General features: G+C 42.0%; 1 protein-coding gene across 1 annotated transcript in view; it reads right to left on the bottom strand.

The window, feature by feature from the left end:
* The window catches only part of DNAH9 (dynein axonemal heavy chain 9), a 408,742-nt gene that overhangs the window by 342,781 nt on the left and 40,408 nt on the right, over nucleotides 1–25,553 (bottom strand). Inside the window, exons 9-15 of the mRNA XM_030208005.1 lie at nucleotides 23,552–23,702; nucleotides 19,401–19,515; nucleotides 16,822–16,890; nucleotides 12,099–12,225; nucleotides 8,589–8,844; nucleotides 4,386–4,627; nucleotides 973–1,108 (exon numbers count right to left, since the gene is read on the bottom strand). Coding sequence (XP_030063865.1) covers nucleotides 973–1,108; nucleotides 4,386–4,627; nucleotides 8,589–8,844; nucleotides 12,099–12,225; nucleotides 16,822–16,890; nucleotides 19,401–19,515; nucleotides 23,552–23,702 — 1,096 coding nt within the window. The remainder of the gene's footprint in view (nucleotides 1–972; nucleotides 1,109–4,385; nucleotides 4,628–8,588; nucleotides 8,845–12,098; nucleotides 12,226–16,821; nucleotides 16,891–19,400; nucleotides 19,516–23,551; nucleotides 23,703–25,553) is intronic.

Here is a 25,553-nt window from a genome sequence, read left to right as displayed (position 1 = left end):
AGTCACATGGATGGAAGGAGGAATAAAACAGAAGAAAAAAAAATTCCCCAGGTAGACTCAAATGCAGGCTTATAGTGCCAATTCTCAGCCCCAGTTCTGACTGAGCTGGAAATCGAAAGGAGGAGGAACAAATTGCTGAGTCCAAAAGAAACATGCATGTGAGTGTGTCTGGGTTTGTTTTTTGTTTGGTTTTTCTTTTTTTGTTTTTCTGATTGGAAAGAATGTGCTGGAAATAATAGAAAGAGGCACTCTAGGGGTATATGGCTAGGTCACAGAAGTAAACTGCATGGAGAAATAAACCGTCACATCTAAGTATGTACTTTTTACCTAATCTCTTCAACCACAAGAATAGAAGGTATAATTTTAGTGGTAGTTCTCCACCCAGATAGCTAATTTTCAAACAGAAAATGTCTAATTAGATTCTCTTTTAAAATTAGTTACAAGATACACAGGTACAAATGTACTTGCCAAACCTTGCATCTAGACCAGCTATGGAAAATTTCCCCCATAATTTATAAAATTTAGGGCAAGATCTAAGGTGAGCAAGAAAGTGCAAATCTCCTTCAGGTTAGTTTACTGCACAGTCTTGAAACGAAATCATCTTTTGACCAAGGATTAAACTTCCTGCAACGTTGGGAAGGAACAAAATTGAAGAGAGGAGCATGTGCAAGTTTGAACCAAAGCATGCTGAGGGACCAATCCCTAAAACTTAAACCTGGTCGTAATTCTAGTGGATAAGACTTTGTTTTGTAGTAACAAGGGGCTGAAGTCTCATTATAGGGTCCACAGTAGCATACATACTGTTGGCTCTCCTTCTTAAAATCTGCATAAAAATCAGGTAAAATACTTTCTTTTTCACACTTGGGATACTGAGAAAGGGAAGCAGCTGACAAATGGCAAATCACATTTACATAGGAGGCTCTTAAGCAGGTTTTGCCAAACTACTCCAGGAAAGACTCTTTCTTGCTGTACCTGTGTTATCTAAAAGGTATTTAAGTGAACACTCAATGGCATTGAAGAAGCCATCAAGGACCATCTCATCCACGTAATCCACATACAATTTCCAAACTTCTGCGGTAGGGTCTGCGTGGAACAGACCCAGGTTTTCCTGGAAGACAACAAACACGGAAAACTGTCCTTAAAGCAGTTTAAAATTTAAAGCTGCCTTACGGAAATAAGGCCCTAGAGTTCACAGCTTCATAGCCCAGACTTTCTTCTCAGAATCACCAGTACCCTTAGAGTTATTGCTCATGGCCTGTGGAGTTCAGGTTGTGTTCATAATAACTAAACAGGCCTGGAAAAGATTATGAGTGACAAGATGTGCAGCTTTATATAAAAAACCTATACTTTACATCAACATGAAAAATATTTCTCACATTTTGTTCTGTTTTCTGGCATCTCAGAACAAATGAATAATCTCCCTAAATTCTATATGACTGAGAGCGAGTGCCTCTTTTACATAACTTCCTCTCTTTACGTCTACACTTTCTTTTCCTGAAAATATTTTTTTTAAGAACCACTGACAAACAAGCAGGAAACCAATAAACAAGCATTAAATGTGGTACATTTTCAAATACCCCCCCCCCCCCCCCCCATTTGCTAAGAAACAGAAATGCAGACCCACAACACACCGCATTGTTTCTTGATGGTAGTCTCGGACACCATCAACAAATCCCCCCCCCCCCCCCCATATAAAGCTCACCAACCCCAGTTCTTTCATGTCACAATTTAACAGATAGATTCATGCTCTATGTGGAAGTCTGTTCCATATATATATATTTTTTTTTTGTTATATTTGTACCCCGCGCTTTCCCACTCATGGCAGGCTCAATGTGGCTTACATGGGGCAACAGAGGGTTAAGTGACTTGCCCAGAGTCACAAGGAGCTGCCTGTGCCTGAAGTGGGAATTGAACTCACTTCCTCAGTTCCCCAGGACCAAAGTCCACCACCCTAACCACTAGGCCACTCCTCCACTCCACATATTTGCTGAAAGGTTCACAAAACTCTAGGAGATCCCTGTTTCACATCAAGTCTTTGCAGCAAAAAAAGGACAAAGGAGCCCTCAAGACTGGAACAATATAGAGACCTTTAATTCCAAAGACCTGACAATGGACTTGTTTTGGCACAGAAAAGTGCCTGCATCAGGGGTCAAAATAGTAAACTCTTTGATAGAAAGTAAAGTCCAAAGCAATTCTCCTAAAAACACATCAAGTTAGGTAGCAGGTTATACAAAAGACATCCAAACACAAGGATGGCTTTCAGCAAACCTTCTCTTTCATATTCAAGCCGTCTCTGCCTTAGTGAAGTTAAGTAGAACAATGAGGAATACCAATCTAATGACCTTCCTTAGAAATTGCATTCTGGCTCCATGAAAGAAAACTGAAGTGAAAAAATGCAAAAAAAAAAAAAAAAAACTTCTTATTGAAGCAATAGAACAACTATACAAACATTTTGTTTTTCATTACCTTCTGATACCAAAGAGATCCATTTTCATTTATCAAAAATGTGTGTATATCATCATGCTTGGATAATTGTTATGCTGGTCTATCTAATGCAATTTTAAATTAAATGAAGCGTATGCAGACTCTGGTAGTTTTAATAGCCTGCTTCTATCAGATAGATTCAAAGCAGGTTACAGAACCTAAAAATATCTCCATTTATAGCATTAAAATATATGCGTAGCATATAATAGACTATCTACAACTACTTCCTACTCATAAGAAAATGTACCTAGGTCAATCTTCAAATTGGACATCCATCGACATCCAGTAAGATGGCCAAAGCATATGTGTAGGTTAGGTATATTTTCAGCAACACTGCACAAATAATGTGTGCCAATGAAAATATGTGTAGATAATGGGTGACTATGGCCCTCATTTTACAACTCCTATTCGCATTTGATACATGCATAAGCCAGTATTCAACGGTTATCTTGCATAAATGTCTAAATCCCCATTTTACAACGCCTGGAATATGCACGTATCAAACCCAAGTACATGTAAATGGCAAGGGGACATAGTCTGGGCATGTTTCGAGCAGGATAAAGGCACATCAAGCTAAAAAATGTGTCCCTTCAACTGACTCAAAATGTTATTATCCATATTATCTTCCAAGTTCCAAGTTACTCCCAGAGTTCTTCACTCCAAGATCCACTTATTTACAATCCACTTTCACCTTCTGTTCAGTTCTAGTCCTGTCAGACCACCTGCAGCACAGAACCTTCCTACCTCCCATGACTTGACCATTGTTAAACATTAACTCCTTTGGGGGCTTGTTTTCAAAAGAGAAAAATGTCCAAAAAGTGGCATAAATCTGCATTTGGATGTTTTTCTCACAAAAATGACCAAATTGGTTATTTTCAAAATCAATTTTTAGACATTTTTCTATGAAGTCCATCAGAAGCATGTTTAAATCACAAGGGGGAGTGTCAAGGGCATGTTAAGGGTGGGATTTGGGCGAGTCTAATGCTTGGACATTTTTCTGCCATAATGGAATAAAACAAAAACATCCAGGGCTATAAGTTGGACATTTTGGTCTAATTTTGGTCTACACCTGTTTTATTAATGAATGAGCTACAGAAAAGTGCCCTAAATGACCAGATGACCACCGCAGGAATAAAGGAATGAAACCCCCTTGTTCCCCCAGTGGTCACTGACCACCTCCCACCCGCAAAGATGTAAATGAAACAGTACATACCAGCCTTGATGACAGCTTCAGATGGCCAGCCCTATTAGAGCAGCATGCAGGTTCCTGGAATAGCCTAGTGGTCATTGCACTGTAGAGGTGACCCAGGCCCATAATCCACCCTATTACACTTGTGGTGGAAAGTGTCAGCCTCCCCCCTCCCAAACCCCACAAAATCTACTGTACCCATATATAGGTGACACCTGCACATATAAGGACTATTGTAGTGGCGTATAGTTGGGTACAGTAGGTTTTTCAAGGGTTTTGAAGGGCTCACCATCCAATATAAGGGGGTAATGGTGAAATGTGTACCTGGGACCTTTTATGTGAAGTTCACTGCAGTGCCCCCTAGTTCACTGCTCTGCTGGGATGCCTGTGTGGCCAGTCTACTAGGAAAGCTGGCTCCTCCTACATCCCAATGGCTTGATTTTGTGCATTTTTTATACATATACTAAGCACAACATCTAGGAAATGGTCATTTTCAAAGAAAAAAAGATAGACGTTTTTCTTGTTTGAAAATGGTCATTTTCACTACTTGATTTTTGGATGTTTTCAGCAAAACATCCAAGTCAGATTTAGATGTTATATCAAAAATGCCCCTCCACACCTCTCCTATAACTTCTTCCACAATTGACTACCAGCTTTTGGCATGGAATAATTAGTGTCTTTCTGAAGGCCCTTGACCTCTGATCATTCTCACCTTCAGTAGGGAATGAATTTTCTGTCCGGATTCCCTGATGAGGTTGTAGCGTTTCTCCAGTCGCTCATTCCTGTCATCCAGGTTCAGCAGAGTTTCTCTCTTGCCATCTTTCCTCTCAAAGATTGGAAGCACCCAATTCTTCATGATGCTCTGAATCTCCTCCACATTGTCTTTTGCTCTTTGGATCGTCCTTTCCAGATCATGGACACTGTCTCTGACAGTCTGGATGTAATCCCAAATGCCTTTGTAAACAAATATATGGAATTCTTTAAGCAGTTCGCAGTATCAGAGCTGTAAAAACACTCAGTTACCTTCAGCCTTTTGAAGTTATACAGTAATGCAATGCAGACAGTTTTTCCCCCCACTGCAATTACTATACAGAACTATTCTGCATTCTTACAAATCAAGGCATATACAGAAATACATTTTGCTTACTGTCCATGGAAAGTTTACTGCATTATCTTACTATTTCACAACAGAAACATTATAAATATGATTTAAATAGAAAACGACATGCAGGGCTCATTTATTAAAATTATGTGTGTTATTTGCCATAAGACTCATTTTATGCAATGGGTTCTATGGCAAATAACATATGTTAATGATGTTAGTGTGTGTTGTTAATAAATGACCCCTTATATTATAACTCCTGCTTATTGGCATATAATTCCACTATAGGTTTTTCAAACGTCGTCAACTTCAACTCCTATAATCTAATATTTAATTCTGTAGACCCCATCGGTGACACTCACAGGCTATTGAGGTTTTATAAGCCACTAGAATTATATACCCACCTCCTCATCAGTCTATCAGATAAATTTTTATTAAACTCAATTATATCATTTCTTGAACTCTACTTATAAATCCTAAAGATATATAAAATACTCATCTGAAGATGCAATGTAACTGTCGGGTAGGGACTAACTATCCAACATAATCCATGTTTTGCCCGAAGTTATTTCAAGGACTGTCCCCTTAAATAAATAAGTGCCAGCTTAGCTGCTTCAAGCTTATATTCTCCCCAGCCAAGATATGTCCTTATATTGTATACATATTTAACTTCAAATTCAAACTCAACTATACCCATGCTAATATCAGCTGGAAAGTGTGGGGTACAAATGTAATAAATAAATAAATACAGTAACAATGCAGGGCCCAAAAAGTCACTGAAAGCTGCAATGCTCACTGTAGACCAGGTGGCAAAAGGTCACCAACTTGTGGAATTGATAGGAAGAGAAGATATAGAGCCAGGCACCCCTGACCATGAGTAAGGGTGCAAGTAATTTACAGTCCCTTCATACTCAGCTATGGACTTTCAGCCAAACAGGTTCTCAACAATTTTGACCATAATTTGCAACAGGGAGGGCCTCCCTTCCCCATCTCTGAGCAGTTAAGTATCATTCATAAAGATATTAAATGGTATTCAAATGGCCTCTTTAGAGACACAGTGCATATCACATTTTGCAGAAGAGTGGACCACAAAGACGGAAGATGAAATGAACATCTGAAGAGTAGGAAGAGCATTGAAAAATATTCCCAACATGCTCTTGTAAGACCAACAAACTAGAAAATTAATCTCAGTAGTTAAGTATTTGAATCATAGGCCAACACAAAGGGCACAAGGAGGGATGCTTGCTTTGGTTCAAAGACTGCTCATCGACATGTTCCGAAAAAGGGTCTTGCTACTTTGGAGTGAGCACATCCAATTCCAGTGGGTATGGCAAATCAAGCAAGAACCACAAAACCAATATGGGCAAAGATCAACATTTTAAAGACAAAAAGGAGAAACTGGGTCTGGCATAAAGCTCTCATTTTTTTAAATATAAATGCCAATGCATTTTCTAAAAAAAAAAAAAAACCTCACTCATTTACATTCCTGACCTCTATCAATCATTGACTCCATCTTCTGATCAGATTGGCAGCTGACTCCCCCCACATCTCTTCAAGTAGCTATCATCCCACTGAGCAGACCCCTTTCTCTTTCTTCACTGATTTTGACAACTGGTTTTCTGTTTTTATTAACTAACCTTCTTCTTACCTTACTTTTGAATTTTTTAAGCTCCACACTGACGACTCTTCTGACCCCTTGTCTTAACCTCCTTGCAGAATTTCCAACTATAGTCTACTACTCCCACTCAACAGCTTCTAAAATTTGCACTCCTAAGCTTTTCTGTTCCACTGATCCCCCTCTGATAACTTTTACTTTTTATCTTTCTTCTTCAGTTTTGTACTGTTACCATATCTGGGTTTAGACATCTCCAAGCTATTCAACCTTGACCCTTTCTAATATGGTTTCATCTCTCATCACCTCTGCTACCCTGTAGTCTGTTGGTGAAGCAGTTTCTTCATAAAATCTGATACCCCATCCTGTAAGCCATATTAAACTCCAATCTTGGCTCACTGTCAAAATCTACACCTAAGTTTCTTGCACCTGCTCACATGCTGAATTCCTGTACTTCAAATTCATGCTCACCTCTTTCTACCGTGCTACAATGATCACTAAGCACGTATGTGGAGAGCAATTCTATAAAGAGGAACCAAATAGAGTTAACAGAGAAGTGAGAAACTACAGGATGATAAGCCTTACCTCAGTGGCGGGAAAATTATTAGAGAAGCTGCTGAAGGAAAGGATAGTAAACTTTCTAAGAACCAAGGGGTTGCAAGACCTGAGACAACATAGTTTTACCAAAGTAAGATCTTGCCAAATTAATATGATTGATTTGTTTTGACTATGTGACCAGAGAACTAGATTGAGGGCATGCACTAGATGTGATCTACTTAGATGTCAGCAAAGCCTTTGATAGGCTTATGAACAAATTCAGCAGGCTAGGGAGGGTCCCGAGGTGGAAACCTGGCTTAGAAACTGGATGACTGACAGAAGACAAAGGGTGGTGTTAAATGGAATTCACTCAGAAGAAAGAAGGATGAGCAGTGAAGTCCCTCAGAGATCGGTCCTCAGGACCAATTCTGTTCAATTTGTCTGTCAGCGATATTGCCAAAATATTAGAAGGAAAAGTTTGCTTTTTACAGGTAACACAAAGATTTGCTGGAGAATGGACAGACTGGAGGCAGTGGACAACATCAGATGTAATCTGCAAAAACTAGAAGTCTAGGCTAAAGCTTGCCAATTAAGCTTTAATGTGAAGAAATGCAGAGCAATGCATTTTGTGTAGAAAAATCCAAATGATCTGTGTATGATAGAAGGAGAGAGGTTGACGTACATGGACCAGGAAAGAGATTTCACCGTGACAATGTTTGAGGATTTCAAGTGGCGAAATAATGATAAGGCAGTGGCCAAAGTCAGGAGGATGCTAGAGAACAGAATAACCAGAAGAAGGTAGGATGTAATAATGCTGCTATACAAGTATGGGCGAGGACCTACTTGGAGAACTGTGTTCAGTTCTGGAGGCTGTATTTTAGCAAGGATTTAAAAAAAAAAAAAAAAGCCCAAAGCTATTCAGAGGAAGGCAACAAATATGATATAGGATCTTCACCAGAAAATATATGAGTAGAGAATTGAAGAAAACATATAATCTTAAAAAAGGAAAGGACAGGGGAGATATGATACAGACATATAAATTCTTGAAAGCTATTAATGAGTAAAGAAATATGTTTCAAAGAAGTTGAAGCTGTAGAACTAAAAGACATGGAATGAAGCTGCGAGGTAAACTTAAGATTATCAGAAAATACTTTTCCACAGAAAAGGGTGATGGGTGCCTGAAATGATCTCTCAGCGGAAGTGATGCAGACAAAAACAGTCATGGAATTTAAAAAAAGGCATGGGGTAACCACAAAAGATGAAATCAAAGCAAAACTTAAAATTATTTTCAAAAAAAGACATAGTAGTATGTAACCTACAAGTTGTAGCAGGTACAATACTAGTCATTTTACTGGTCAGAACAGATGTACCATTCTGGTTTTTATCTGTCATCAATTACTATGTTACTACTGCATTGCCAAATTTGTTAGTTTCTCTAATTAATTAAACCTGGAGTGGGTATGAAACACTGAACTGAAAATTAATGTTCTACTTAGTAAGGCCTGAACTGACTATATAAACAAACACAGAATTTGTCAGGTTAACCCAAGTATTCCTTTCCAAGCAGGTAAGTACTCACCAGTGCAGATTCCTTCCCAGCAGTAATAGATCCTATCTCAATACTTCAAGATTCAGAGAGCACAAAATCATCCACCTTTTCTTACCTGCACTTTTCCAGTTTAGAGTCTCCTCAGCCTCCTTCAGTCTATGGTCTATCTCTTGCAGCTGTCTTTCCACCAGGGGATATTCCACCTCCAGTACCGTCTTTCTAATCTTGTTATACCAGTTAACCATCAGGTCCAGGTTAGCCACAAACTGCCTGTAGGACTCCCTGGCAGAGTAGAACTCTTCAGCTTGTGCAGGGATCTGTTCGGTCTGTCGGGCCTCTAAGTATTTCACTTCTCTTAGGACAGAAACCAACTATTTAAAAAAACACACAGATGCAGCTTTGGTCCTTTGTTATCTTTCCCTTGAATAAAGTACACAGCAACAGTCTCTGCAATTCAGTGAGAAGATAACCAGAAAAACCCAGGCTCTGAAATGGGTTTCAGGCCTGACTGAGGATTTTCATTTTGTTCCTCAGTATGTAAACTTATAGTACAATAGCAAGAGCTTTCCAAATAGGCCCTACATAAGGTCTTGTACCATACACAGTACAGCACCAACAGATCTGGGACTCACTAGACCAGGCCTTGACAAATTTTCTTTGAATCTTAAAACCAGCCCAAAAAACTGGTGAGGCAGCTGCTAAGAGCTCTATCAGCCATCCTCTGGCCCCTCCAAATCTGTGTAAGGGAGGGTGTTCTTCCTCTGACATTGGGTTTGCCCTCTTAAGGTCTACCACAGCTCTTTTAGGATTCACTAAGGCTGCTTTCTTAGTTTGTCTCTACGGGAAAAGCCTTACTGGTCCTTAGACATTAGAGCAGTATTAGGGAAGTTAGCAGGAGCATGCTAACAGCACCCCCCTCCCTCTTTTGTAAGTGTGTTATCAACTGTATACTGCTACCCCCTACCTTTCTCTGATAGTTGCAGCTGAGGTGATTGCCTCTTTGTTTCACCTATGATTGTGAACCAGGACCCCATTAATGTCTCTCATATCTCCCATCCCAACCCCCCACCCTATCGCTTCAATCATCTATAGCTGTCTCAAACTTCTCCCAGTCACCCAAACCTACCATTCCAATCAGCTATATGTATGCAGGTACCTCTGGAGTGATGGCTTGGCAGTGTTTCTAGCATCCTATAGACAGTGTTCCTTATTGCTGCTATTACCCAATTATAGTTGAGTAAACTAAGGTATGGGGGGGATTAAGTGACTTTCAGGAGAACACACAGAGGATCAGTGACAGAATTTGGGTTAAAAATTCCAGCTACCAACTGGTAGTTATTCTCCCCAACATCCCCCACCCCAGTTAACATCCATAACCAACCAACTTAGTCAACAAAAACAAACCATTTTTTCCCACACTGTAATAGAAAGATTTTAAAGATTGTTTTTCAACTCTACTCTAAACCAACAGTCTACTTTAAAGTTCCTGTTTTCTGACTAAAACGAATTTTTTCTTGCAAAACAAGATGAAGTCATGTCTCTGATTTATTTGGTGCAAAAGGCAAGTAGAGCATGTTTAAGAGTCAAGAGAGAAGCCATCTGGCCAGTGGCTTGTTTACTTGAAACCAACAGCAAGTGACTACATTCTCTTGCACATCTTTGTAATTTTCCATGGTTCTGAAAAAAAAAAACTAATAAAAAGGGGAGTTTTGAACAGTGAAGCCAGCAGCTCATCTATGGGTGGACACATTGCATAGAACAAGACTCCTGGTCAAACTCCAGCTTCACTGAAAAAGGGGATTCTCTCAGCTGATGTAAAGAGCCTGGATGTAGAGATTAAGGTCCAGTGATGGATATATGTATAATGATTATTTATTGCTTCTTTTCCTGGTCTAGAGATTCCTTGCTTTGCTTGGATGTAGGGACCAGTGATGTAATGATTATTGCTTTTCCTGGTCAAGAGACTCCTAGCTTCGCCTGTAGTAATTAATGACCAGTGATGTAATGATTGTTTATAGGTGTAGTTTCTTTTCAGTTATAATCATTGTGTATATAGCTTAATCATTGTATATATCATAATCATTGTGTATTTTAGAACCTCTAATAAAAGTCTCATTTACCTAATACGAATCCAAAAGAATCCACAGTAATTACTGAGTAGTCTGTGTCAGTAAAGCAGGCTGTAAAACCAGGTCAGAATGCACACACATCCTTAGCTGGGTATAACAGAACCAATAAAAATAACAATCTAAGGCAAAACAACAAATCAAAACTGCCTCTGAGTCTGTCCAGCAACATAATTAGGGCTTCTGGTTTTAAGCTTTAAATCATGAATACTGATAATATACCCTGATACAAAACAATTATAATACATATTTATTGGATAACCACTGGAAGCAACACTACTTCCTCCAGTACTCTCTCATCCCTGCCCTGACTCATCTTGTACTCAGTTTTTATGCATTTTCTGTGCTAACAACTCCTCAATAAAGAGTTGGATGTCCATATTTTGGTCCCTCTCTAATCTCACCCAAAACACCCCAAGACCATGCTCCCTTGCTATAAGGATGTACTGCAATTTTAGATGTCCGTATCAAAGAAAATTGGGATTTGGATATTCATACAATATGGATGTCTAAATGCCAATTTTCAGACATCCAAAACATGAATAGAGGTTCTGAAATAAGGGACTTAAGCTTCTACCTTTTGAGAGTTATATTCCTAAACTGACTTCTTTGAAATTTACTGGGGCTGAGTGCCTAATCTTATACTCAAAATTTCACTAAATACCTAAATTTAGGAGCATAAAAAGTGTGTGGCAACAAAAAAGGATTTAAGGCAGGGGCAAAAAGTTGGGAGAATAGCACTGATTTTCAGCATTAGGCTTATAAATCTAGGCAAATGAATGGCAGGGCTAAATTTATAAGCATTATGCTCCTAGTTAAGATGAATTTATGAACCCAGCTTTTTTGAATAAGTTCACAATTCACAATTGCTTAAAACGTCAAGCCCTAAACATAAAATGCATCGATAACATAAAAATATGACAACCATAGGCATAAAATATAAAACATCAAATACCTTAAAACATGTGGTTCAGTACAGCTGAAGAAAGCACTGAACTATACGTAAGGAAAACTCCTAGAAGATAAGTTCAAATCCTGTCCTCACACTGATTCTACAATGTTAGATAAATTGATGCACATTTTTAACCCATCTCCGTCATTAATCCTTTGTGCTATCATGTGAAAGTCATGTTCCCCCCTCTCCCACACCTTACTTCACCCAACTGTAAATGGGTAATAGCATTAATAAGGAACACTGTCTAAGGGATGCCAGAAATACTGCCAAGCCATCACTGCAGAGATGGCTGCATGCATATATCAAATAATTATGTAGTAAGACACTTAGGATCGTGTTTGGACAAAAGGCACAATACAAATTCAAGCAATTATGAACAGCACTGGTCTCTTATGAAATATCTCACTTTTCTAAGCTAGCAAATATACCAACTCAGTGCTAAAATGCAATACCAGATGATGGCGGTTCTAGCCACTACATGACAGACAGGTTCCCATACCCCACAATATGTTCATTACATAGCAAAATTAGCTTCTCACTTTACCTGGGGATTAAAATTTACAGCTATGTTCTTGGTAAGGTTATCACGCTGGATTAACGGCTGTGTGATGTTATACTGTGATTTTTCAGATACACTGTGGGACCACTCCTCATACAGCTTCTGTTTGTACCTGTGAAAGAAAACAAGACCACTCACTGTGAACACTCATCAGCTAGTTACAAAATTGTGATCAGTAACATTATTGAGAAATACAGACACCTCTTGCTACAAGAGTCTTGTACACCTAGAATATAGGTTCCCAACACATGGTACTTATAATCCCTTGGGGTACATGAGACATCAGCAGGGGGTACGTAGTGTTCGACAAGACAGAAAACCGGCCAATGTAACTACCCGCTTTCTTCTGCTGCTGGTCACTCCCAGGTCACTCCTGTTCCTCCCTCCTACAGTTTGACATCATAGGTGCCCCAGCTAAACTTCCTCAGTCTGAACTGTGACCTTTCCCTCTCCTCTGCTGCCCCCACTGTCTTCCAGTTCTGCAGCAGCAGCAGAAACAATGTGAAGACACATGGGACCATTTTACCCCTTTGATGTACCTTCCTGCATCAGAGGGGCGTGACCAGCAGAGCTGACAGCAGTTCACACAGGGAAATGGTCTTTCATGTCTTCACAAAGATTTTACCGCTGATACCTCTGCCAGTCTGCTGCTGACCTGGGAAGGCTGTAAGAAGGTGAACAGGATGGAGGGGAAGAGACAGAAAGGGGCAATGCTGAACACATAGAGAGATAGGGATACAGAGAAAGGAAACGGATGATGGGACATGGAGAGAGAGCAGAAACCAGATGCTGGAACCAACGTGACTAGAAAAATAAAATGACCAGACAACAAAGGTAGAAAAGGTAATTTTCCAGCTGATATTCAAAGTGATTTAGCTGGCCGCTGACCAGTTAAATCACTTGGTCAGGGTTAACCACTAATCTTCAGTGGCACTTAAGCAGCTAAATGCCACTGAAATTTGCAGTTGGCACATAACTCAAAGCTAGCTACTTGACTGCTTAAGTACTGATATTTAGCTCTTAAGCGCATAAATGGGACCACATAAAAATCTGTCCTATCTTTATGCGCTAATCCATGGCCACTTAAGTGCTGAACATTGATTTAAGCTGATATGTGTTAGCTGACTCAAAAATAATCGGATATTCTAAACTGAAGCACAGAAAGAGCCCAGCTTTGAATATCCGGGAATAATTCCATCGGTGGTGAGCAAAAGGCTCACCGCCGCCAGCTGAATATTGACCTCTTTATTAGAATACTAGTAAAAAAGGCCCGTTTCTGACACAAATGAAATGGGCACTAGCAAGGTTTTACTCGGAGTGTGTATGTTTGAGAGAGTGTATGTGAGAGTGACTGTGTGTGAGAGAGAGAGTGAATGTGCGAGTATGTGTGTGTGTGTGAGAGAGAGAGTGAGACTGGGTGCGAGTGTGTCTGTGAGAGAGTGTGTGTGTGACAATGAGAATGTGTGCAAGTGCGTATGTCAGACACAGTGTGAAAGAGTGTGTTTCACACAGATACAGTGTGTGCGAGAGAGAGTGTGTGCGAGACACAGACTCTCTATGAGACTGAGTGTATGACACCAAGAGAGTGTGTGAGTGACTGTGTGACACATAGAGTGAATGTGATACAGTGTGAGACATAGAGTGTGTGAGAGACAGTGTGTGAGAGTGAGAGAGAGAAAGACATTAACTGTGAGAGAGAGTGTGTGTGTGACAGAGATACCCCCCCTCTCTGGTGTCAGGCCCCCCCTCTCTCTCTCTGGTGTTTGAGCGTTACTGTGCAGGACGCTGAGCTCTGGCTGTGCTTCAAGGAACTGACCAATCCTATTTAATAGAATGCACTTCAAACATTCTGAAGCCGAGAAACCTCGTGTGGTTGGTCACTTCTGCTTGTGACGAACCCGGAACTACGTGATGTCAATTCAGGAGATGGATACAGAAAGCAGAATGCCTCAGCCATGCAGTCAGCTTCAGAATGTTGGAGGTGCGTTTTATTATATAGGATGTCAGTTTATGGAATGTTCATCTGCCAAAGCTGATTGGAACACACAGACAACAGAGATCATATTCCATGCACCCTGAAGTTTGATACTGTCATTGTACATGCAACACTAACTCATTTAGAAAGTATGTTTTATACTTGAAAATGACTCAGAATTCTGCAGTTGAATATGCACATACAAGTACATGCATTGACATGTAGGAATTCCTGCAAGCCTAGTTTCAGCAAAGCAGGCACAGATTTGCCAGATGCATGCATATTTTATAAAATACACACATACAGGAGGGAAGAGGTAAAAAAAAGGGTGGATGGGGGGAGAACTGAGAAATTGGCACTCCTAGACCTTCTGAAAACCATGGGGGTTAAAGGGAAGTTTGCTAAATTATTGATAAGGAAAGCTTGCCTAGTGACAAAGAAGTGTGTCCTGCAGTGGTGGTTACATGATGAGCCACCAACACTCTGGCACCAGAGGAGCAAGCTTCATGAACTTATGTTATTGGAACAGTAAGAAGCAAAGATGTCTCCAAGGTGAAGCTAGTTTGTCTTGGTAGTATGGGAGGAGTATATACAGTTGCTTAGGCATTTCCTTTTTTCGCGAAGGTGGGACTAAGGCACGAACATCATCCGATGCAAGCAGGGGAAGCCTGGAGACGGCCAGCACGCAGGAGGACTTTAATTGGCGCGTGCTTTGACGGAGGTAATTAAAAAAAGACGGAGGGGAGGGTGGGGGCGAAGGACATCGTTGGACATGCTTCGGAGCGGCAGGGGAGGGAGGAGAATTGCTGGATGGGTAGAGGGGGGCAGGGGAGAGACTTGCTGGGCATGGGTTGGTAGAGGGGGGCAGGGGAGAGACTTGCTGGGCATGGGTTGGTAGAGGGGGGCAGGGGAGAGACTTGCTGAACATGGGTGGGTAGAGGGGGGCAAGGGAGAGACTTGCTGAGCATGGGTGGGTAGAGGGGGGCAGGGGAGAGACTTGCTGGGCATGGGTGCGTAGAGGGGGGCAGGGGAGAGACTTGCTGGGCATGGGTGCGTAGAGGGGGGCAGGGGAGAGAAGAGAATTGCTGGGTATGGATGGATAGAGAGGGGCAGGGGAGAGACTTGCTGGGCATGGGTTGGTAGAGGGGGGCAGGGGAGAGACTTGCTGGGCATGGGTTGGTAGAGGGGGGCAGGGGAGAGACTTGCTGAGCATGGGTGGGTAGAGGGGGGCAAGGGAGAGACTTGCTGGGCATGGGTGCGTAGAGGGGGGCAGGGGAGAGACTTGCTGAGCATAGGTGGGTAGAGGGGGGCAGGGGAGAGAAGAGAATTGCTGGGTATGGATGGATAGAGAGGGGCAGGGGAGAGAGGAGAGTTTTAGGACATGGATGGAGGGGAGAGCAAGAGAAATTCTGGACATGGATGGAGGGGAGGGAAGGGAGAGAGAAGAAATGCTGGACATGGAGGGAAGATAGAGGAAGGAGATTAGATGAGGGAAAAGGCAGTGAGGAGAGAAACTGCACATGGATGGAGAAAATAGGCAGAAGCTGGATCCACTGTACAGTCAAGTATGCGGAGGACCAGAAATGAAGAAGAAAGGAGGAAAGAAAAGAAATAAATGGAAAGGAAGCCTTGGAAACGGAGTCAAGGGAACAGATAGAGAGCAGCAGTATCAGATACTGGACCAGCATGATCAGAGAAACAAAGTCACCAGACAACAAAGGTAGAAAAAAAATAATTTTATTTTCATTATAGTGTTTGGAATATGTCTACTTTGAGAATCAGGTGCTGAACGTTAAAAGTTTATATTTATTTACTTATTTATGGCATTTTATCCCATATTAAACATGAATTAGATTGGAACCTGGGATCATTTAATTTTTTTTTCCTGGAGAGAGTAATGTGTCCACCTGGTCCACCTCGGCGCCCCCCCCCCCCCCCCCCCCACCGGGGTATAGCCAGCTCTGCAATTCTTTTTGGGGGGGGGGGCGCCGAGGTGGATGGGGGGGGCGCCGGTGGACCAGGGGGCGCCGAGGTGGACCAGGGAGAGAGCCTGTTGTTAAAAATTTACCAGCACACCACTGAGTGGAATGCTTAAAAAGCGTAATACAGCTTTAAATCCACATGACAGAGTCCTCACCGCACATGCATGGGTGCCTTTCAACCCACCATAAGAACACAGGACCAACAGTACAATAATATAGCTATCAGGACAGGAGACAATACTAAGGGGAGGTGGGAGTGTAGGTGAAAATGAATTGCTTGCCGTCCTCAGAGAATACCTGCTACAAGTGGGGAAAAATTAGATTAAAACATAAGGTGAGAGGAAAAACCCCGATTGGGGAAAATAACAAAGAAGACCAGGGGTAAAAAATCCCACAGGGAAGACACAAAAAGCTGCATCAAAAAAGAAACCGCACCAGACGCAGTGAGGAAGCCATGAAGCAACATGTCTTCTCCTCACAGCGGATGAAAGAAGACTGCTGGTCTCAAAGCAGGTGGGAAGGCACCCGCGCATACATGGTGGGAATGCTGTAACGTGGATTTAAAGCTTTATTATGCTTTTTAGGCGTTCCACATCAGGTGGCATGGATGACGTCACCTACATGTGAGAATATGGCCTCCTTATCCTAGGAGAACATATAAGTAAAATAATATCTCTACTATGAATTTTGCTTTCAAATGCAGAGTCTTATAGGGAAAGAGAATATCTTGCCCATAATGTAAATTACTTACTTTTCAAGTAGCTCCATCATCTCTTCATATTTCTGTATCATTCTCTTCCCTTCAACTGATTCCATGCACCTGTCAACATCAAGACATAGATCAGGTCGATGTGGAGGGGCAAAATCGAAAGGGGCGCCCAAGTTTTCCTGAGGGCGTCCTTGCAGGACGTCCCCACGAAGGGGCGGGGAAACAAGATGGGCGTCCATCTTTTGTTTCGATAATACGGTCAGGGACGCCCAAATCTCCACATTTAGGTTGACCTTAGAGATGGTTGTCCCTAGAGATGGTCGTCCCCGATTTTTGGCGATAATGGAAACCGAGTACGCCCATCTCAGAAACGACCAAATCCAAGCCATTTGGTCGTGGGAGGAGCCAGCATTCGTAGTGCACTGGTCTCCCTCACATGCCAGGACACCAACTGGGCACCCTAGGGGGCACTGCAGTGGACTTGAAAAAGCTCCCAGGTGTATAGCTCCCTTACCTTGTGTGCTGAGCCCCCCAAAACACCCCCAATACCCACTCCCCGCAACTGTACACCACTACCATAGTCCTTAGGGATGAAGCGGGGCATATAGATGTGGGTACAGTGGGTTTGTGGTGGGTTTTGGAGGGCTCACATTTACCACCACAAGTTTAACAGGTAGGGGGGATGGGCCTGGGTCCGCCTGCCTGAAGTGCACAGCAGTACCCACTAAAACTGCTCCAGGGACCTGCATACTGCTGTCATGGAGCTGGGTATGATATTTGAGGCTGGCATAGAGGCTGGAAAAATATTTTTAAAGGTTTTTTTTTTAGGGTGGGAGGGGGTTAGTGACCACTGGGAGAGTAGGGGGAGGTCATCTGGTCATTTAGGGCACATTTTTGTGGCTTGGTCATAGAAAAAAAAAGGACCAAGTAAAGTCGGCCAAGTGTTCGTCAGGGACGCCCTTCTTTTTTCCATTATCGGCCGAGGACGCCCATGTGTTAAGCACGCCTCAGTCCCGCCTTCGCTATGCTTCCAACATGCCCCCGGGAACTTTGGTCATCCCCACAATGAAAAGAAGTAGAGGGCGCCTAAAATCTGCTTTCGATTATGCCGATTTGGGCGACACTGGGAGAAGGACGCCCATCTCCCGATTTGTGTCGAAAGATGGGCGCCCTTCTCTTTCGAAAATGAGCCCAAAAGTCATATAAAAACAATGTCAAGTGAAAGGATTTTCTGCAATGCCTGAATTATATTAAATGGCAGATATTTCTATCTTGAAAAATACAGTAAGATAATGATTAATGTTATAAGGCATCTTAGCAGCTTTCCAACTACACAGAGCAGACACATGAGGAAGAGGACAATTCAATACAGCCCTACTATAAAGTTGCCACCATCTCTTTCCTCAAGTTGTCTATACAACTGTTCTTTAACAGGGAAGAAAGAAGTCTCTTACCCAGATAATAAATATTACACCCTTGCTTTGCTCAAATGACTTTCACTGAACCCTGCCCAATTTTGTAGGGGGTCCATAATATAAGACCAAGACCTCTCCCGAGGGGCCAGAGGCTTCAACTCCTTTTCTTCTCATTTAGATTCAGTTTTAAGAGTAGTTCACACACATGTTCCAACAAAGACAAAACTCAAAAGGACTTCTCTTTTAAATCCCACAGCTTAATAAACAATAAAAAAGCACAGAAAGGTGCCTTAAAATAGCTTGACTATCTGCCACCAACCTTGTAGCCTCTACTGCCAGCTACAATCATATGGGGCAAGTAAGTTCCACACAAGTCGAAGGAAAATAAAACCTTAACTAGAGCTCGGTACAACCTGGTCTGCAGCCCTGCTCCATTAGCTCTCCCAAAGAAGACCCAGCTCTGCTGTGGCTCCTTCTTTTTATAGGGCTGTAGATTCCTCCTCTGGGTCCCACTCTCTACCGTTACTGAGAAGACCAGTACACCCTGCGTCCTAGTTGGAGGGTAGTAATTGACTCTTTCCCTTTCTCTCTTTTGTCAGTTCTTTGCTTTTCTCCCTAGAGAATGATTTATTTTTGTCTTGACTAGGGTTTCCTGCTCTACTTTATCTTTCTGTTCAGCAGTTAATTCTATGTTTAAGGTTTCCACCCCTGTCTTCTCCTGGGCTTTTCTCAGATACTGTGGTGATGGAATATACACTCCATCATACCTACACACTACCAGGTACACCAACATATAGCACTCAGAGGAACAGAGAAGGTGTGAACTATCAGATGAGAAGAACAAAGAGAAAGACTTTTCAAAACTGCCCTACTCCCTTCTGTAGAAAAAGTATACTCACTGTCAAAAGCACATTTACTTTTCCCCACAGAATAAAGAAGCAGCCAGCTAGAACATGTACAAGGATTTCATATTGAAGTCCCTACATGTGGGCATGCCACCATTGGGACTTTCAAAAGAAACTTTGCAGGGAATTTCCCTCTGAAAAGTAGTTTGCAGGCCCATGCAAGAACCATGGGCTCTCTAAAAATTACTTTCTTAATAAATAAAACAGAATTTGGACTCAGAAGGAAGTGAAATATTTGTCATACGAAGCAGTATAAGAACATGGCTTTGAGAGGCAGCCACAGCATCACTAAGATACTTACGGATGTGATATGTGTCTGAAGTTACTGAATGGAATCTGGATGCGCTCTTGTAACTGCTGGGCCCAACTCAGACCTCCTCCCACTGGAGGCATATTCTTACTCACCGGAGAATAACCTAGAGGCATACAGTAAGGTTTCGTAACAAAATTACCCTCAGCTCAATTTGCACTAACCTGATAAAGGTCTTTTTTTTTTGTTACATTTGTACCCCGCGCTTTCCCACTCATGGCAGGCTCAATGCGGCTTACATATTGTATACAGGTACTTATTTGTACCTGTATACAAGGTCTCCAGGGCCAGAATAAGTGTCCCAGATTAATCTAATTAAAAAGCGCCACTGACTGCTGACTTTCACTTTTATGGTAAGGTGAGGGTATACTTGGCCATTGGATATGAACAGAGGCTATTCCTGGTCTTGGGGCAGTATTCTTACCATGCAAATATAAGCAGTAAAAAAAGACACCTACTAAGGGCATCCTTTGGCTAATGGAAGTTACAAGGGAATAAGTTTAGACATGGATATGCCTAGTGGGGGGAGGTAAAGGAATAATTAAGGATGGATATCAGGAGGATATATATTCCAACATGGCTAGTAGTAAGTATAAAAGTCTACTGGACCCTTAGAGTCTATAACAGAAGGTAGCCAGAGAGTTACCAAACCAAAGACCCATCCTCTTCTATGGGTATAAAAGTGATCATTTTGATTAGCACAACATACTTTATCCAAACAGCATGGGACCTTATTACCACCCATTTTCTAGGTAATATTGGCTCAAGTACTAATTACATGCTAATCAGTTAGCGCAAGACAATGTGGCTGCATTTATTTATTACAGTTGTACCCCGCGCTTTCCCACACATAGCAGGTTCAATGCGGCTTACATAATAAACAAATTACAAGTCTAGCGAGGAGAATATTACAAACTATAGTAACCATAGAATAAAGTACTTAATAATATGCAATATGACCATGGAAAGGTGCTACAAGGATAGGATAAGTAAAAGGAAAAGGGAGAGGGAGAGGGAGGGGTATGGTGTAAGGAAGAAGATGGTGAAGGAAAAGACAAGGGGGTAAGCATGAAGGATATTGGGAGATATGGTTTAAAATATAAACAACATCAAAACAGGGTCATGAGGGCGCGCTTATAAGGTTAATTCGGGACGTTTGGGTAAGCTTGTTTAAAGAGGTGAGTTTTCAACATTTTTCTAAACGATAGATAGTCATTCAGTGTTCGGATGGATCTTGGTAGGGGCGTTCCAAAGCTGGCTGCCTAAGAAGGAGAAGCTGGATGCATAAGAGGTTTTATATTTAATTCCTTTGCTGCTGGGAAGGTGTAAATTGAGGTAAGTGCGTGAAGACATTGATCTGTTTCTAACTGGGAGGTCGATCAGATTATTCATGTAGCTAGGGGATTCTCCATATATAATTTTATGAATTAATGTATGGACTTTGAAGTTTATTCTTTCTCTGATGGGGAGCCAATGAAGCTTCTCTCGAAGAGGTGTTGCCCTTTCAAATTTTGACTTGCCAAATATAAGTCTGGCTGCTGTGTTTTGGGTAGTTTGAAGGTTTTTTAAAATTTGGGTCTTACATCCTATGAAAACACTGTTACCGTAGTCTGCGTGGGAAAGTACTGTGGATTGTACCAGGTTCCGGAAAGAGGCATTAACTGATTAGTGCAGACATGTCCACTCTCCATCCCTCCCTCCACAACACGCCTCCTCGGACAAAAAAAAATGCTATTTTTTAGTACATGGGTAGCATGCACACATCTGAATTTTACCGTGGAAGCCTCAGCATGTCCTGCAGTAAACACATTTAGGGCCTTATCATATAAAGATTATGCTCCTAAATTTATGAGCATAATTTACACTCCTAAATTTATGCTACTGAATTATGAGCATAGTCTATATTGGAGCATACAGTATGCTCCTAACTTAGGAGAATAACTTATGCCCATAAATTTAGGAGCATAATGTGGAGTGGAGGAGTAGCCTAGTGGTTAGTGCAGTGGACTTGGATCCTGGGGAACTGAGTTCGATTCCCACTGCACCTCCTTGTGACTCTGGGCAAGTCACTTAACCCTCCATTGCCCCTGGTACAAAATAAGTACCTGAATATATGTAAACCGCTTTGAATGTAGTTGCAAAAACCTCAGAAAGGCGGTATATCAAGTCTCATTTCCCTTTCCCTATTTGAGATTCTAAATGGAATGTTGCTACTATCTAAGATTCTACATGGAATGTTGCTATTCCACTAGTAACATTCCATATAGGAGCCTACCCTTGCAGATCAGCAACAAGGCTGCGCAGGCTTCTGTTTCTGTGAGTCTGATGTCCTGCACGTACGTGCAGGACATCAGACTCACAGAAACAGAAGCCTGTGCAGCCGCACTGCTGATCTGCAAGGGCAGGCTTCTAAATGGAATGTTGCTAGTGGAGGAGTAGTCTAGTGGTTAGTGTAGTGGACTTTGATCCTTGGGGAACTGAGTTCAATTCCCACTGCAGCTCCTTGTGACTCTGGGCAAGTCACTTAACCCTCCATTGCCCCTGGTACAAAATAAGTACCTGAATATATGTAAACCACTTTGAATGTAGTTGCAAAAACCTCAGAAAGGCAGTATATCAAGTCCCATTTCCCTTTCCCTTATAGAATAAGGCCCTTAGTAGTAAGGCAGCACTTAACAGAGTATTCAGTAAATCCCACGCGTTATGTGGCAGCACTACCCATGCCTCTCCCATGCTCCACCCATGTGAATACCCCCTTTGCATTTGCGCACTATGCTACATCCTTACAGAACAGTGCTTAGTCACTTTGCTGCCAGTAAAGTGCATAAAAGTATACTTATATACCCACAAAAGTGCCGGTATTATCTACATGTATGCATAAAAGTGGTGCATAAACACAGGCTCTGAGTTAAAGAATTGTCCTTTTAGCGGCAGCCGATAGGGCCAGATACACTAAATTCTGCTCATAACTGGGTGCTGAAAAAAATAAGTGCCCTTTACAGAATTGCACTTAGCGCCAATTCCTGCACCTAATTTTAGGCGCCAGACTCATGTCTACTGAAACTGGTGTAAAGGCTGGCTCCCAAGTTAGGAGCACTGAGGCTGTATTCTATAACTATGGGGATCATTTTCAAAACACTTAGACTTACAAAGTTCCATAAGTTATTATGCAACTTTGTAAGTCTAAGGGCCTCTTTTATCAATACACTTTAGCAGCTCCCATTGCAATAATGCCAACAAAGTCCATTCACTTGGAATGGGCTCCGTCAGCATTGCCGCGTAGCTTAATAAAAAAGGCCCTAAGTGCTTTGAAAATACGCCTGTGTGTGTGCAGCTTTTCAGAATGCCTCTGACATGCCCGGCCACACACCCTTTTGAGTTACACGCTAGTAGAGTTAGGTGTCATGCCTTACAGAATAGCGTGCAGCCACATACACGTGCAAATTTTAATGTGTGCCAATTATGGCCACACACCCTTTTGAGTTACACGCTCGCAGTTAGGTGCCATGCCTTATAAAATAGCATGCAGCCACGTGCAGAAACAAATTTCAATGTGTGCCAATGAACTTCAATAACTAGTTGTTGGCACCCAATTAAAAGATAGTTAATGGCTCATTACTCAATTAAATTGTGCACGCGCCTTGGGTGTGCACTCAAATTTGGAAGCGCAAATCTGGGTATCCTACATAGAAGCCGGGGGTAAATGTTTAAGTCCCTTAGAATATGGACCCAAATACACATCTCATATAGAGGAAAAAAGGAAAATACACCTGAATCATACTTAAGGCAATCTAAAATTAACTACCTATGATCGTTCTATTTAGCTTTCTTGTCTATTAACAGTCTTTCTAGCTGGACTCGTTCAAAGAATAAATAATTAGCTTCAGGCAATGTCACAATGCACTTTGAAGGAAATATGGACCCAAATATTTTTTCCTTGATATGGTATGAATAATAAGATTCAGCTAATCTGAGAACTAAATATATCTAGCTGTGTCACAACCACTTTGGCTTAAGAGCATAGCAGGCAGATATTTGATCCCACAGTGGAGTTGTAGGGGCTGTAAGAGATCATGAAAAGTTATTCCATGAACTTCTGAACTAAACATTTCCAGTGACCAGGACCATATATTAGAACATACCCAGCTCCTGCTCTTGCTGGATGTGCTCGTCAAAGATAAATTTAGCATCATCTAGGTCTTTGTCAAACATGGTGACCAGGACGGGATATTTGTTAAAGGCATCAGCTGCAATGAGTGGTCGTTCCAGCAGGCTCCCGAACATGTCCAGAAGCTGCCACAAAAGGCACAGAGTTACACAGTCAGCTAAAAGAAGAGCAAAGATCCACCAAATCCAAATTCCTTCTAATTGTCAAATGCCTCTCTATCTGATAACCCAAAGGAAAGTTTTTAAAACCATCACTGCACATCTGTAGTTAACATGGCAGCAACATTAAAATCCCTTCTCAACTCCAATCACAGTGACCAATTTATATCCTTGAAATTGCATTTCTCCCTATGATCTAATGATATTATCTCACAGTGATATTATTTTCCCACAAAATTTATGTAGATAAAACCCAGGTATTCCATTCCTTTTCATGCTTCCCTTCCCCATAATGTCCTGCAGAATGTGTATTTAATACAGTAATGTTATGACAGTACAACATGCTGGAAAAGTCTCTGACTACTGATCTTTAGGAGAGTCAAAAAGGGGAAAATGTAAACTGATGGGCAGAGAGTGGCAGTATGACAGCAACAAACGTCCAAGAAGACCAGCTTAAAAACAATGATGTGCATTGTTCTGTTTTTATTAGCACTTGAAGTATCTGGACATTTTCAATTCAATCGCTACTTTGATTTTCTGAGAAGTTGAATTTGCTGTATAATTTCAATCGTTCAATTATTTTTATATTGTATAGAACTGTCTTTATTTCATCTTAATGTTTTTTTTAAATCTGACAAAGTCATTAACACAGTTATTTTCAATTCAGGCTACCGGCAATCACATTAGCTTTTTGTTTGAACCTTTTTCTCCTGAGGCATATTTATTGCTGATGTCATCCGTCAGTGGACCAGCTCATAGATAACACTATGGGGCCCTTTTACAAAGGTGCGTTAGGCTCTACGCGTGTGCAGCGATGCCAAAATGAGACTACCACAAGGCTACTGCGCCCCCTGGTGGTAATTTCAGATTTGCCATGCGCCCGTACTGCCTGGATGATTTATTTATTTACTAGTGGTACCATGCCCGCTTCTTCAACAATGAAACGGGCCCTAGGAAGGCTGTCATGTAAGCTTTTTTTTTCTCTCTCCCCTGCCCTCCCCTCCATGTCCAGTGATTCTTCCCTCCCCTCCCCCTCCATGTCCAGCGATTCTCCTCTTCCCTGCCCTCCCATCCGTGTCTCGCGATTCTCTCCTCTACTGTCCTCCCATCCCATCCATGTCCATCAATTCTCCTCTGCCGTCCTCCCCTTCCTCCCTCCCCTCGATGTCCCGTGATTCTCTCCTTCACTGTCCTCCCATCCCATCCATGTCCATCAATTCTCCTCTGCCCTGCCCTCCCCTTCCTCCCTCCCCTCGATGTATCGCGATTCTCTCCTCTACTGCCCTCCCATCCCATCCATTCTCCTCTGCCCTGCTCTCCCCTTCCCTTCCTCCCTCCCTCTCCTCCCCTCGATTTGTACCTGAACGTTCTCTGGCTGGCTGGCGCTGGCTTCCCTTCCCTCTCACTGTTCTGCGATCTGACGTCATTACGTTTTGACGCAAGGGCGGGGCAGTGAGTGGTTATGGATGTTACGAATCCAGGCATCCAGACGTAGAACGTTGGAGGTGCAAATTATTATCTAAGATTTTCTAAAATGCGTGCCATTTCTAGCGGTAATTGGCAGTTGGTGCATGCCAACTGGTCACCGCGCGTGTAGCACGTAAGTCCTTAGTGCTAGATCAATGGATAGCATTAAGGGCTCAAGCTAGTTTTAGATGCGCACTGCTTTCAGTTTTACCACATAACCTTTTCCCGTCCCATTAAAAAAAAAAAGCCCTTCTTTCCAGGTGCAGTAAAAACTGGCCCTACACGCACCCAAAAGCTGTACTCACCCTCCCGCAGGCCACTTTTTACTGCAGCTTAGTAAAAGGACCCCTA

This window comes from Microcaecilia unicolor, chromosome 6, assembly GCF_901765095.1.
Source record: "Microcaecilia unicolor chromosome 6, aMicUni1.1, whole genome shotgun sequence".
NCBI classification, from domain to species: Eukaryota; Metazoa; Chordata; class Amphibia; order Gymnophiona; family Siphonopidae; genus Microcaecilia; species Microcaecilia unicolor.
The sequence above is the reverse complement of the archived record's forward strand: the minus strand, read 5'-3'. Positions and strand labels throughout refer to the sequence as shown.